Below are 12,467 nucleotides of genomic sequence, written 5' to 3'. Positions count from 1 at the left end.
GCTCTCGTCGATCGTGAGAGATATCGAGGAGGACGTGGTACTGTACTACTACTGCCTGGTCGCCGCCAGCTCCCGCAGCGTGTTCTGCCGCCATGCATTCTCCTTCTCCTTTCTTGGCTGAGGCTCACATGGAACTTCAACGCTCCATTCATGTTGGGATTGATATTGGAGTTAGCTAGTTTGAGGGATTGCCGCCATGGGCCATGTCACCGTGCCAAATTATTAGGCCCCGTTTATATTGTTGGAATTGAATTTATATTAATAATAATAATTTAGACACATGTTAATTAAACTAACATGTTGTACTTGGATTATTTTTATATATTATTATTGACTACACGAGAGATACTTAATTGTGTATTACATTTCTACCATATGGAGCGAGTTAAAAAACGTGTTATAAGCTGCAAAATAGAAATATACTACAATGGTGGTCTACAGAATTATTTTTCCATCTCTATTCTATGAATTTGAGAGAGGCTTATATGTAAATTTTGAAAAGTTGTGGAATGTCAAATTCTAAACAAATTCACTAAATAGATTTCATTTTTTCTAAATAAAAGGATCCAAATAGCCCCTCTTATAGAATATATAGTTGTGTACAAATTGGGTGTCGTTAGCAGGTTAATAGGTACACAAATGATTGGCGGCATGGTGCAGGGCGGTTGCTTATGTAGAGGAGACGTGGAGTGTCGACTCTGACTCAGGCGTACATTACGCACAGAGGGATATGGATAGACCAGAGGAGAGGGATGGATTGTCTTTTGTTAAAATCAACCACTTTATTTAAGAACCAAACATGATTTTTTCTTTTTAGCAGTAACTTGAGCTTTCAGGCATTGCCATCTGGTTTACTACTCTTTATATATTGATTGAACAGTAAAGACCCCTTTGCTAGTGAGGATTTATTTATTAGAGTCTGTTTGGTGATGAAAAGTATTGTTTTTATGTTGTTTTTGTAATACCAAAGAAACCATTCAAAATTTATTTTTTGATTTCCATAGTAGCACATTTTATTTGGAGGATTGCTCATATATCTTTAGTTTAATCTACAATCACCAAAAGATGTGACTGGTTTTTTTCCAAATATGTTACACGTAGACTCAAAGTTGTGACCTCAAATTCGAGTAGGAACAAGCACAATCTTTTAGTCTATATGGTTTACCAGAAGTAATATAATATTTTTCAAAAATATTTTACTCTTATTTACATGTTATTTTTATGACGATACATTTGATGCGATTCTGGCCTACTTTAAAAAGAGGCTGACCAGTAAAATTTGAAAAAGACATGGCCTACTTTAAAAAGAGGCTGACCAGTAAAATTTGAAAAAGACATGCCCAGTGACGGAGATTGTGGCGATGAACATTTTCACTAGGAATAGATGATTGGTTTCTAATAGCTTAGAGCTTAATCTCCTTGTACAATATCCCACACTTTTGACTCGTTGGGAGCTTTTCTTCATCGGCTGGTGTCTGAAATTTTGTAATAATGAGTGGTTTTGTGCAAAACTCTTACATAAACTAGAATCGTGGTTGGGATTGGATGAAGATCTAGAGTGACAAAGGACTAACGGAGGACACGATTATCATCTCTAAGATCAAACAATCTTAATTTTAACAATATATATATAATAATACTAATATTTGTGATACTAAATAAACATCAGTAGATTAGTTGTGTCATATAGTTTTATACCAAGGGGTTTAATGAGATTGTTTCACAAACTCTGCTGTACAAACTCTACCATACAACAGCTCTATAAAAAACTAGAGTTTGTGGAACATCTATTTAGGTGTTCTCACAGCTTCACCCTTTTTTGTTCAACAGAATGCATGGAAAATCATTTGGCTAAAAAACATAGAACAAAGTAGTCCCAAACACCCCTAAATGTATTTAGAGATATAAATATTAATACTATTTTTTATAAATCTAGTCCAAGTTGAGATGGGTTAAACGTTTATGTTACAAGATAAAGATATATTTTGTGATCTAGAGAGTAGTTATTAGGCCATGTTTTAGTTCCATGATCTAAAGTTTAGTAACTAAACTTTATACTACTTTAGCTCTTAAGATTCTAAACATGGATTGTAAAGTGTTGTCTAAAGTTTCGATTATCTCATAAAATTTTAAACTATATAAATGAGCTAAAATAGTCTAAAATTCTAATTTTTAACTTTAGTCAGCTAAATTTTAGACGTGAGAATCTAAACATGTCCTTAGTCAAAACTGGAAGGTAGCAATTCTTAGAGAAGTATAATAAAAGGCTATTAGTAGGTTGTACGTGAGGTTGGAAGAGAAAAATTAAGGAGAGAGAAAGAAAGTAGACGTGAGAATCTAAACATGTTCTTATTAGTCAAAACTGGAAGGTAGCAATTCTTAGAGAGGTATAATAAGAGATTATTAGTAGGTTGTACGTGAGGTTGGAAGAGAAAAAGAAGAGAGAAAGGAAGTAGACTGTATTTTTTTACCCAGCTGAAGTACAAGAGAAAGATTGTGAGAGAAAGAGAGGTGGGCTATAGATAAATCAAACGGGCTAGCTTTATTATTATTCTTACGTTGATAAGATTGTCACCGAACTGGTTCTTTCTGTTGATTATATATAAAAATAAATTTCAAAAACCGATGGATTCTTTATATATGCAACAAACAGGTGGATTTGATTTTAGGACCGGAGTTAACCGAAGTACGAAGTTAATATTTTTTTAAAAAAAAAACAAAAGGACAGTCGGAAAGGTTACTGCCACACTGTTGGGGATATGGGCCTGTTGCAGCCCATGTGGGCGGCCTGAGTTCGGGATGCGGCGGAGTACGACGAATAGGACAAGAATTCTTCTCTGCGATAGTGCAGCCTGCCGGAATCGAATAAACGGCCTGGTCGACCCGAATTTCCAGGCGACCAGGACCTATGGTGCCACCCAACAAGTCTTCGTACAATCTATACGTACTGTACAAACGCCGGCCACACATCCACTAGTATTGGTAATGAAACACATCGTTAGGTTAATTACGTTATATATTTTGATAATAAACCTATCGAGGATACTAATTTTGATATTATTTTCTATAAATTTAGTTAAAGTCCTGTTTAGATCCTTTCCTCTAAATTTTAGAGCTCTAAAAGTTTTAGAGAACTTTAGTTCACTTTTAAACTCAAAAGCTCTAATGGCGGACTAATATTTAGAGCTAATTTTAGACTAATTGTTTAGAGCTGTAAAGTTTAGATTGTTTAACTTCTTAAAATACGAAACGAAGACACGAAGCGGAGAAAGTATGTGGCTCTGTGACTCGTCTGCTGTTCCCTATCAGCTATGATATATCTACTATTACATCCGTCTCAAGGTACTTGATCTTATAGTATTTAAAATTTGTTCTAAAATAATTATTACTATCATTTTCAATGCACTTTTTTCTCTTCATTTTTTCAATACGTCTTATTATTTCTCTCTTATCTTTCTCTTTCTTGTTTTTGTGCACCATATCGTTTTCACTCCTTCTAAATCCCTGTGTGGCTGTGTCTAAACCTATAGCTCTATTGTCCTTCATCTCTGCCCCTTCTTCCTGACATGCATGTTCATTTGCTAGCAATTGACACAAAATTGCAAGATGATACGAAAAAAGATATTTGAGGGTATCACGGAGAAATAGTTCTTCAAGTAACTATAATCTCTATCTAAAATCCGGGATCCACGTACAGGAGGGATTTTTTATTTCTAAATTCTGAATTCTAAATTCCTTATTGAGAATCTCGATATCTAGAACACCTGAACAATAAAACTCTAAAAGCAAGTATATAATAAGGGGCTGAAAATAGGATGAATGCTGAAAGTATAAGAGGGAGGAAAAGAGAGAGAAAAGAAGCGAACTATAAACTTATAGTTGGTTTAGACACAAAACTAAAATAAATTATAAGATAGATAAATAGATCATGTATTAATATTGAAGTTGTAACTACTATATAGGTCGGATAAGATTTAGATGGTAAGAATTTGGCCTTGTTTAGTTCGCAAAATTTTTGGGTTTTGGCTACTGTGGCACTTTCGTTTTTATTTGACAAACATTGTCCAATCATAGAGTAACTAGGCTCAAAAGATTTATCTCACAAATTACAATTAAACTGTGTAATTAGTTTTTATTTTCGTTTATATTTAATGCTCAATGAATGTGACCAAAGATTCGATGTGACGAGGAATCTTGAAAATTTTTACGAACTAAACGAGGCCTTTATATAGTCAACGGCTGTATTATTAACATTGCTGTTAGGCCCTATTTAGTTCCCCATCCAAAAATTTTTCATCCATCACATCGAATCTTTAGACACATGCATAGAATATTAAATGTAGATAAAAAAATAAACTAATTACACAGTTTAGTTGAGAATCGCGAGACGACATTCTTCCGATACATCCGATGTGACACAAAAAAATTTTGGTTCTCAATCTAAACATGCCCTTAAAACAAACTGAAGGTCATCAATGCAGTGTCACATCTAACTCACAGGCAGCTCAGGCAGGCCTCAGGTCCGGTGACCCAAACCAGTGTCCAAAGTGGATGGACGGCGGCGCGCGCACGGGGAGGCAGGCATTTCATTTTCTGCAGGCCCCGGCCGGAATCTGCATGCATGCAGCAGAGAGCATCCTGCAGCTTTGCGAGCCATGGGGCACGCACGCGGACGCCTGCCTGCATGCATGCCACAACGTATGCGACGTCAGGCACGTGGTGGGCGGCGGACACGACGGGCAGACCGTGCCCACGGCCACGCCACGGCACGCAGCCGTGCCGCCGGGGACCCGCGCGCGCGCTCATGGCCATTCCGGTTCCGGGCAGCAAGGGTGTCGGTCCAAAGCCAGAGACGCACGCACGCACGGGCACTGCGCAGCCCCGCGCGGCTCCGATCCGCTGCGCGGCGCCTGATGCCTTTGGACCTTTGGTCATGAGATGGTCATTGGTGCATGACTACCTGAGACTGAGACTCAGAGCTGACTGACCCTGACCGGCGTCTCGTCAGCGGCGACTGCATGCACCATGCACTTCATGTCCATTCAAGCCGTGAAAGTGCCGTTCGATTCGCTGCTGCAGGCACCAGATCTCCTTCCGCTAGTCGTATCACATGCAGAGGATGCGCCCGATCGATGCCGGTCAAGAGTCACAAGACCAGGCCTCACCGCGTCAGCCGCCGACGTCCCGTACGTTCTTCCCCGCCGGCGTCCGGCGGGCATGCAGATGCTTGCTTGCTGCTTCGTCGCTGCCCGAGCTAGAAAGCGAGTAGAGCTATAGGGGGGCGGCCGGTCCCTCCTGGCGAAGAAACCGGCCAGGTGAACACATGCATGCGGGGCCGAGTGGGCAGGTCACACACACACGGCCCGGTTTCGATGGAACCAGCGAACGAACAATCACGCCGTGCCCATCAAGTACCGTACCGCGGCATGCCATGATTCCATGCATGCATCCGGCCGGTGTACTACCAAAAGCGCGCGGCAGCAGAGAGCATGCAGATGCACGTGACATGATTGGAACATCACCACGGAAGCAAAGCAAGCAGAGCTACTACAGTAGTTGCTGCGGTTGAAAAGAGGGCATGCATGCATGCCATTTACCACGAGATCTGGTGGTCTAGGACGGAAGATTGCCGCGGCCGGACGAATGGACGATGATGCACCCGGGGCCGGCCCGCGAAAAAAAGACGGCGACATGAGTTTTCCAGGTCACCTCACCGAGATCAGCCGAATCTTCAAGCAAGCAAGGCTGGTGGAAGCGCATCTTGGCGCGCGCGCGCGCGAATTATTTTATTTGCTGCACCGCGACCGCGCAGTACGTACCGCACACATGCATGGGGCCAGGCCACGCGGAAAAGTTTCATGTTGCTTGCCTACGTACTGCTGCGCAATCGTACCGTTGCATTCAGAACTTGAGATCCTCTCTGCAAGAGCTGCGAATGGCGGCACATGTGGCGAGACATATATGCTGAGGGGATGTCTAGCTCCATCAAGTGCTGCTGCAGCGATCGAGCTCCTCAAGACCTTGCCCGTGTTTCATTTTGGGTGGCCAGTTAGCTAGTGTGGCCACGCATCCATATGCACCTCTGAATCCAAAAGGAAGGAAAATAAACATGTGTGTGTACCTATAAAATGTGACGTGCTTGTAAAATGGGAGGCACGACCTAAACGAGCTAGTTATGTACCAGTAGTATAAGCTGCAGAATGGAAGGCAATCCATTTTCGCGCTTTGTGGTCTTCTAGGTCGACCCAACCAAAAGCCCCAAAGCATACAGCTTCTCGAAACGACACCGTTCTTCGTTCGTCACAGCCTTTCCCGCCTTTCCAAGCCGGCAAATCCTCGTTGGCCGACCCAAAAGGAGTCAAGGCGGCCAGCTACCAGAACTCGGCAAAGAAAGGTGGTGGACGAGAGGAGGTGCTGCTGCCTGCTGCTGAAACGAGAGAAGAAAAGCCTGGAAGGCCAAACCAACCGTGTCGGCCGGTAGCTGCTCGGCCGCTAGCCGTTCTGAGAATCGGCTCGCCGCTGTAGCTGCCGCTCCAGCTCCAGCTCCTGCGGAACAGCAAAAGCTAGGGGTCGCGGTGAGGTGCTGTGCCTTTCTGTTTACGGCTGGTACACAGAGGACTTTGGCTCACTGCCCCATGGTGTACTCATAGCCGCTGTTTGACTTGACTTGACCGCCGCTGCAAAAAGGTTTTGGTCCTGCAGCCGGCCGTACCAGAGCTCTGGTAGCTCAACACGGACGACGTCTGGTTAGGAGGCCGTGTTTGGTTCTTCCTCATTTTTTTAACACATATCAAAGTGTAAGGCCCTTTTTAGTTCCCCCACCTAAAAAATTTTCATCATTCCCATCGAATCTTTGGACACATGCATAGAACATTAAATATAGATAAAAAATAAACTAATTACACAGTTTAGTTGAGAATCGCGAGATAAATCTTTTAAGTCTAGTTACTCTATGATTAGCCTTAAGTGCTACAGAAACCCATATATGCTAATGACAGATTAATTATGCTTAATAAATTTGTCTGACGAGCTATGTAATTTGTTTTTTTATTAGTTTCTAAAAACCCCTCTCGACATCCTTCCGACACATCCGATGTGACACTCAAAAAATTTTCATCCCCAATCTAAACAGGCCCTAAACATTTCAAAATAATCATCCCAAGGCTTTGTTTACTTCTATTTTTTTTTTTGCAAAATAGAAATAGTAGCACTTTCGTTAGTATTTGACAAATATTATTCAATTATGGATTAACTAGGCTCAAAAGATTCATCTCATCAATTCCGGCCAAATTGTATAATTAGTTTTTATTTTTATCTATATTAAAATACTCCATGCATACGTCTAAAGATTCAATATGACGGAGAATCTGAAAAATTTTGCAAAATTTTTGAGGAACTAGACAAGGCCCAAGTGCGCTGAAGGAAGACAAGGTAAGAATCAGTTATCCTTTTTTTAAGAATGTCTCACTCAATTTCAAATTATAAGTTAATCCAAGAATCTTAGAACGTCAAACTATCTTAAATTTAACAAAACTTATATTATAAAATAATACTCCCTCTATTTTAAATTATAAGACGTTTGATTTTTTAAATCTCAAGTTTAACCACTCGTCGTATTAAAAAAAACTATACAAACAGAGTCAAATTTAAGTCATTTTTATATAACTTTTATTAATAAACCAAGCCACGGCAAAAAAGTGAAATTTTGCATAAATTTTTGAAGAAGTCAAACATCTTTTATAATTTGGGATGGATTGAGTAACATTTATGATACCAATTAAGTATCATTAGGTTCTTCATTAATTATATTTTCGTATTATATCTATTCAATGTTATAAATCTTTGTAATTCTTTTTATAGTTTTGGTAAAATTTGAAATGCTCTAATTCTTCAAGATTTTTGGAATGACTTATAATTTGACGAGATGATACGGAGGGAGTACATAATATAACATATACATTCACGACGGACGTACACTCTTCTTTATAAACACACGTATACAAAAGAACTGAGCCGGTAAATTACAAAATTCACGAAATCACCAAAAACGCCTTGCTAATATATCTTCAATTTTACGAACGTTCAGTTGTCAAATGAAAGGCAGAACAACGTTAGAAGTTGGCGAAGCCGAAGGGAATTTGTCGACGAAATCGGCCTTTCGGCAGCCTTTTTATCTGAGGCCAATCCAGCGTATATGGCCCATTTAAGAACTACAGCAACTCTGTTGGGCCAGACCTTTTTCTGTCCGATGGCACTGGGCCAAGTTCGGCATGCTTGATCCTTTGCACGCCCCAACGGAAACTTTCAGGGCCCCACCACCGCACCCATCGGGCCCCATCCTCGGGACTCCCACTTGCCGACATGTGGGGCGCACAACGAGCGGCACAGAAGAGCGGGCAACGCGCGGCCGGCACCACCCAGTCTCTCTCTGCCACTTCGGGCCCACCAACACACCGCTTTTTATGCCCCCAGTACGGGCCGTCGCCTCGTCGAGGAGCATCTCTCTGCTCTGCAGCGGCAGGCCGGCAGCTGTACAAGTCAAGGTGACCGTTGGGCTGGGCAGCGCGGAACGGGGCGCCGGCACGAGACGCAACAAAACCCTTGCCAGTCTCCCGAGCCCCAAGGCCTCGCGCACCCACGCCACCGGCACCGCATCCCACGTCCCCACCCACCTCGGCGGCGACCGAGCCCCAGGAGCGAAGGGCGATGGCGGCGATGATGATGGCCACGGGCGACTCCAAGTCCCCGGCTCGCGCGCTGCGGCGGCTGGCCGGCGCCGCGGTCGCCGCCGTGCTTCTCCGCCGCTCCTTCAGCGCCTCCAAGTGGTACACGCCTTCCTCCGCGCCCGTGTCGTTCTGTTTTTTCCTTTTCTTCTGCCCCCTTTCTCTTTGCGATGGGGGTTGGGAATGAACTGGATTTGTGTTCCTCTGGCAGCAAGACGGAGGCGCGGATGGCCACGGCGCGGATGAAGCTGCTGCGGAACCGGAGGGAGGCGCAGGTGCGCCAGATGCGCCGCGACATCGCGGCGCTCCTCCGCGACAAACAGGAGGACACCGCACGCATCAGGGTAACCCCTTGGCATCATCAGCTTCTGCTTCTGTTAGCCTTTTGTGCATTATTAAACATTCGTTCGTCGGACAACAAACTGGGGTTGCTGCTGCCGTTCTCCGGCTAAGCCGCGGAGCTCACTAAAAAAAAGGGAGATGCGCGTTATTGGGCGTCGGTGTGGCGGAGGATTTTCGGAGTAGCGAGCCAGGGGTAACAAGAAATGGGGGATGTTATTATTGTAGACAATAATTTTCTGTATAAGTTAGCAGTTGATTTTGTTCCTTCTCGTCAGTTATGGGTACACAGTCAGAATTGGAGAACTTTGATTGTAAGAGATTAACTGCCTTAAACAATCATAATTGGAAACTTTCATTGCAAGAGATTTAACTTCCTTAAACATGATGTTTCTTTCTTTAATTAATGGAGTTAATAGGATTGACGTAAGGGAACTCATTAATTATGTTAATTTTATTATAAAAGAGCCATATATAGCACAAATTCTTCTATGACTTCTTCGTCAGTTCAGCATTGGCCATACCTGTATGTTTAACCATTATGTAAGTTGTGAGGCAAATTAAATCCTAAACTTGGTAAAATGCACGATGTTCTTCTTAACATATTTTGTGCACCATATTTTCTTTGATAGTATGGCTGAAATGGAAGAACTTATGCGTCCAAATTTTCGTTAACATTTGGATTCGGCAATTCTGCAGGTTGAACATGTAATTAGGGAACAGAACTTTATGGCAGCCAACGAGATCATTGAGCTCTTCTGTGAGCTGATTGTTACACGCCTTCCCATCATTGCAAAACAGAAGTTTGTCTTTCACTACCATCACTTAGCTTTGTAAAACTATTTGTTCTCATAAATAGGGAAAAGAAGGTCCTAATCTTGTGCCAAACTTTTATTCAGGGAATGTCCAGCAGACTTGAAAGAAGGTATCTGCAGTTTGATATTTGCAGCTCCAAGGTGCTCTGAGCTCCCTGAACTTGGTCGCATGCGTGACATTTTTGAAAAGAAGTATGGCAAAGATTTTGTTTCTGCTGCAGTTGACTTGCGCCCAGATGCTGCTGTTAACAACCTTGTAAGCATGGATGATTCTTCGATGCAAATTCAACAAAGTACTGAATTGTATATATTTCTTATGTCTGTTGTTCTCCACTCTTAACCTGACCCCCCTTTTGAAGCTGATTGAGAAGCTGTCGGTTAAGAAGCCTTCTGGACAAATTAAGCTGAAAGTTCTAAAGGATATAGCAAAAGAGCACCAGATTGATTGGGATACCACTGAGAGTGAGCAGGAGCTTCTGAAACCTCCCGAAGAGTTGATTGTATGCTACTAAACCTCTCTTTCATACTTTTACCTTACATGCCTTATATCTTGAGTTAATACGTTTGATTTCTTTGTAGAAAGGGCCAAGTACATTTGTTGAAGCTTCCAATATGCCTGTTAAGACTATTCTGACACCACATGTCCTGCAACCAAATCCAGTTAACTTCAGGTCCTGGTTCTTCTAATCATGTAACCATATAAATGATGTAGATTTGCAGTGGCATAGGTTCCTGATGTCTTCTAATTCTGTCTGCAGCTATAGGTATTCGGATGATGAATATGATGACAGGGGCACTATGCAATTCAAAGATGCAGCTTCAGCTGCTCGAGCAGCTGCAGAGTCTGCTGAGAGAGCAGCATCTGCTGCCAAGGCTGCAGCTGACTTTGCCAATAAGAACAACCATCCATTTGATGAAGACGAGGATTGCAAAGCTTCAAGTAATGAATTCACTCATCCCCGCAAGAGACAGTCGATGAGCAACTCGAGCAGGTCCTCCAGGAAAGAAGATGCAGATGCCTTTGATGAAGTAAAACCCCATGGAGGGAGAGCATCCAGCACAGGAAGTTTCAGTGGAAAGAATCATGTAGAAGATGACAATGACAGGTACCCTGTGGATTTGGACTCTAGGAAGACACGGAGAAGGAACGGCCGTGCTGCTCGGAAGGTGCACTCAGAGATAAAGTTTGATGATTCTGAGGGACTGTGTTCAGAATCAGAAGATGAAAATGATGTGGAGATTCAGTCTGTGGAAAGGCCATTGCCTCCTACGAGAGAGCCTTTTTCAGAAAACCGTCACTCAGAAGACGAAGAACCTGATCAAGATTTCCCTGAATTGCCAAAGGCAAACCTTCATTCTCGTGTTCATCCAAATATGCCTCTTGACTATGAAACTCTCACTGCACGCTTTGAGGCGCTGAAGTCCGGCAAGCTTCCTTAATGCAACAAAATAGCAGCCTCAAGATGTTACAATTCCTTCTTGCTGCTTCTGTAAATCACATATTATAGTAGGGTATAGTGTCTACTGATTTGATTTTGGCTGAGCCTAAGGATTTGTCGATTCAAACTATTGCTGCATTTGAATTGTTCGGGTATATAAAGATTGGTTGAAATGATATTTTGAACTGTTTCTGCGATCTGCTCTGGTCTGGCTGTCTTGTTGCGTCTGAAGAAACATCTCATGTTATGGATACATTGCTTGCAGTGCAGAGACCATACGATGTCGACCCATTTCAGAGAGCTACTTGGCTGATGGTTCAGATTACTCCGGATTAGCAGTATAGAACACCTCATGTAAGACTTTGTTTAGTTTTCACCACAACTTTTAACCCAAGGTACTTAGACATATGCATGAAGTATTAAATGTAGATAAAATAAAAAACTAATTACACAGATTGTTTGGATTTTGTTAAACGAATCTATTGAGCCTAATTAATCCATGATTAGACACTAATTATTATAATACATGTGCTAATGATGTATTAATTGAGCTTAATAAATTCGTCTCGCAGTTTCCTAACGGATTCTGTAATTTGTTTTTCTATTAGGCTTTTGTTTAGTTGGAGAAAATTTTTGGCTTTGACTACTGTATCACTTTCGTTTGTGTTTGGTAATTATTGTCCAATTATGGACTAACTAGGTTCAAAAGATTCGTCTCGTAAATTACAGGTAAACTGTGCAATTAGTTATTTTTTATCTATATTTAATGTTTCATACATGTGTTGCAAGATTTGATATGACGGAGACTTTTCATTTTTTTATTTTGAGATGAACTAAACAAGGCCCGAGTTCATGGCAGGAGGCCTTGTTTAGTTCCAAAAAGATGTATGAAGTATTAAATATAGACGAAAACAAAAACTAATTATACAATTTGCCTATAAATCACAAGATGAATCTTTTGAGCCTAATTAGTCTATGATTGAATAATATTTGTTAAATATAAACAAAAATACTACAGTATCCGAAATTTAAAATTTTACCAAATAAACAAGGCCTCAGGTTCCAGGCTTCCAGCCCACCACTAGCCCCCTACTTACCAGTTCTGCATAGCAGCAGTAGTTGAGTATTGGTCTCGCTATTCAGTATTCTCG

At 41.8% G+C, this 12,467-nt stretch overlaps 1 protein-coding gene across 1 annotated transcript; it reads left to right on the top strand.

The window, feature by feature from the left end:
* Positions 8,510-11,513, top strand: LOC8064444. Its single transcript, XM_002462738.2, has 7 exons — positions 8,510-8,825; positions 8,935-9,067; positions 9,762-9,865; positions 9,962-10,133; positions 10,237-10,377; positions 10,457-10,548; positions 10,636-11,513. Exons 1-7 carry the CDS (start codon positions 8,707-8,709, stop codon positions 11,315-11,317), a joined length of 1,443 nt encoding a protein of 480 aa, XP_002462783.1. The 5' UTR covers positions 8,510-8,706; the 3' UTR covers positions 11,318-11,513.

Source organism: Sorghum bicolor, chromosome 2 (assembly GCF_000003195.3).
Source record: "Sorghum bicolor cultivar BTx623 chromosome 2, Sorghum_bicolor_NCBIv3, whole genome shotgun sequence".
Lineage (NCBI taxonomy): Eukaryota > Viridiplantae > Streptophyta > Magnoliopsida > Poales > Poaceae > Sorghum > Sorghum bicolor.
The sequence above is the reverse complement of the archived record's forward strand: the minus strand, read 5'-3'. Positions and strand labels throughout refer to the sequence as shown.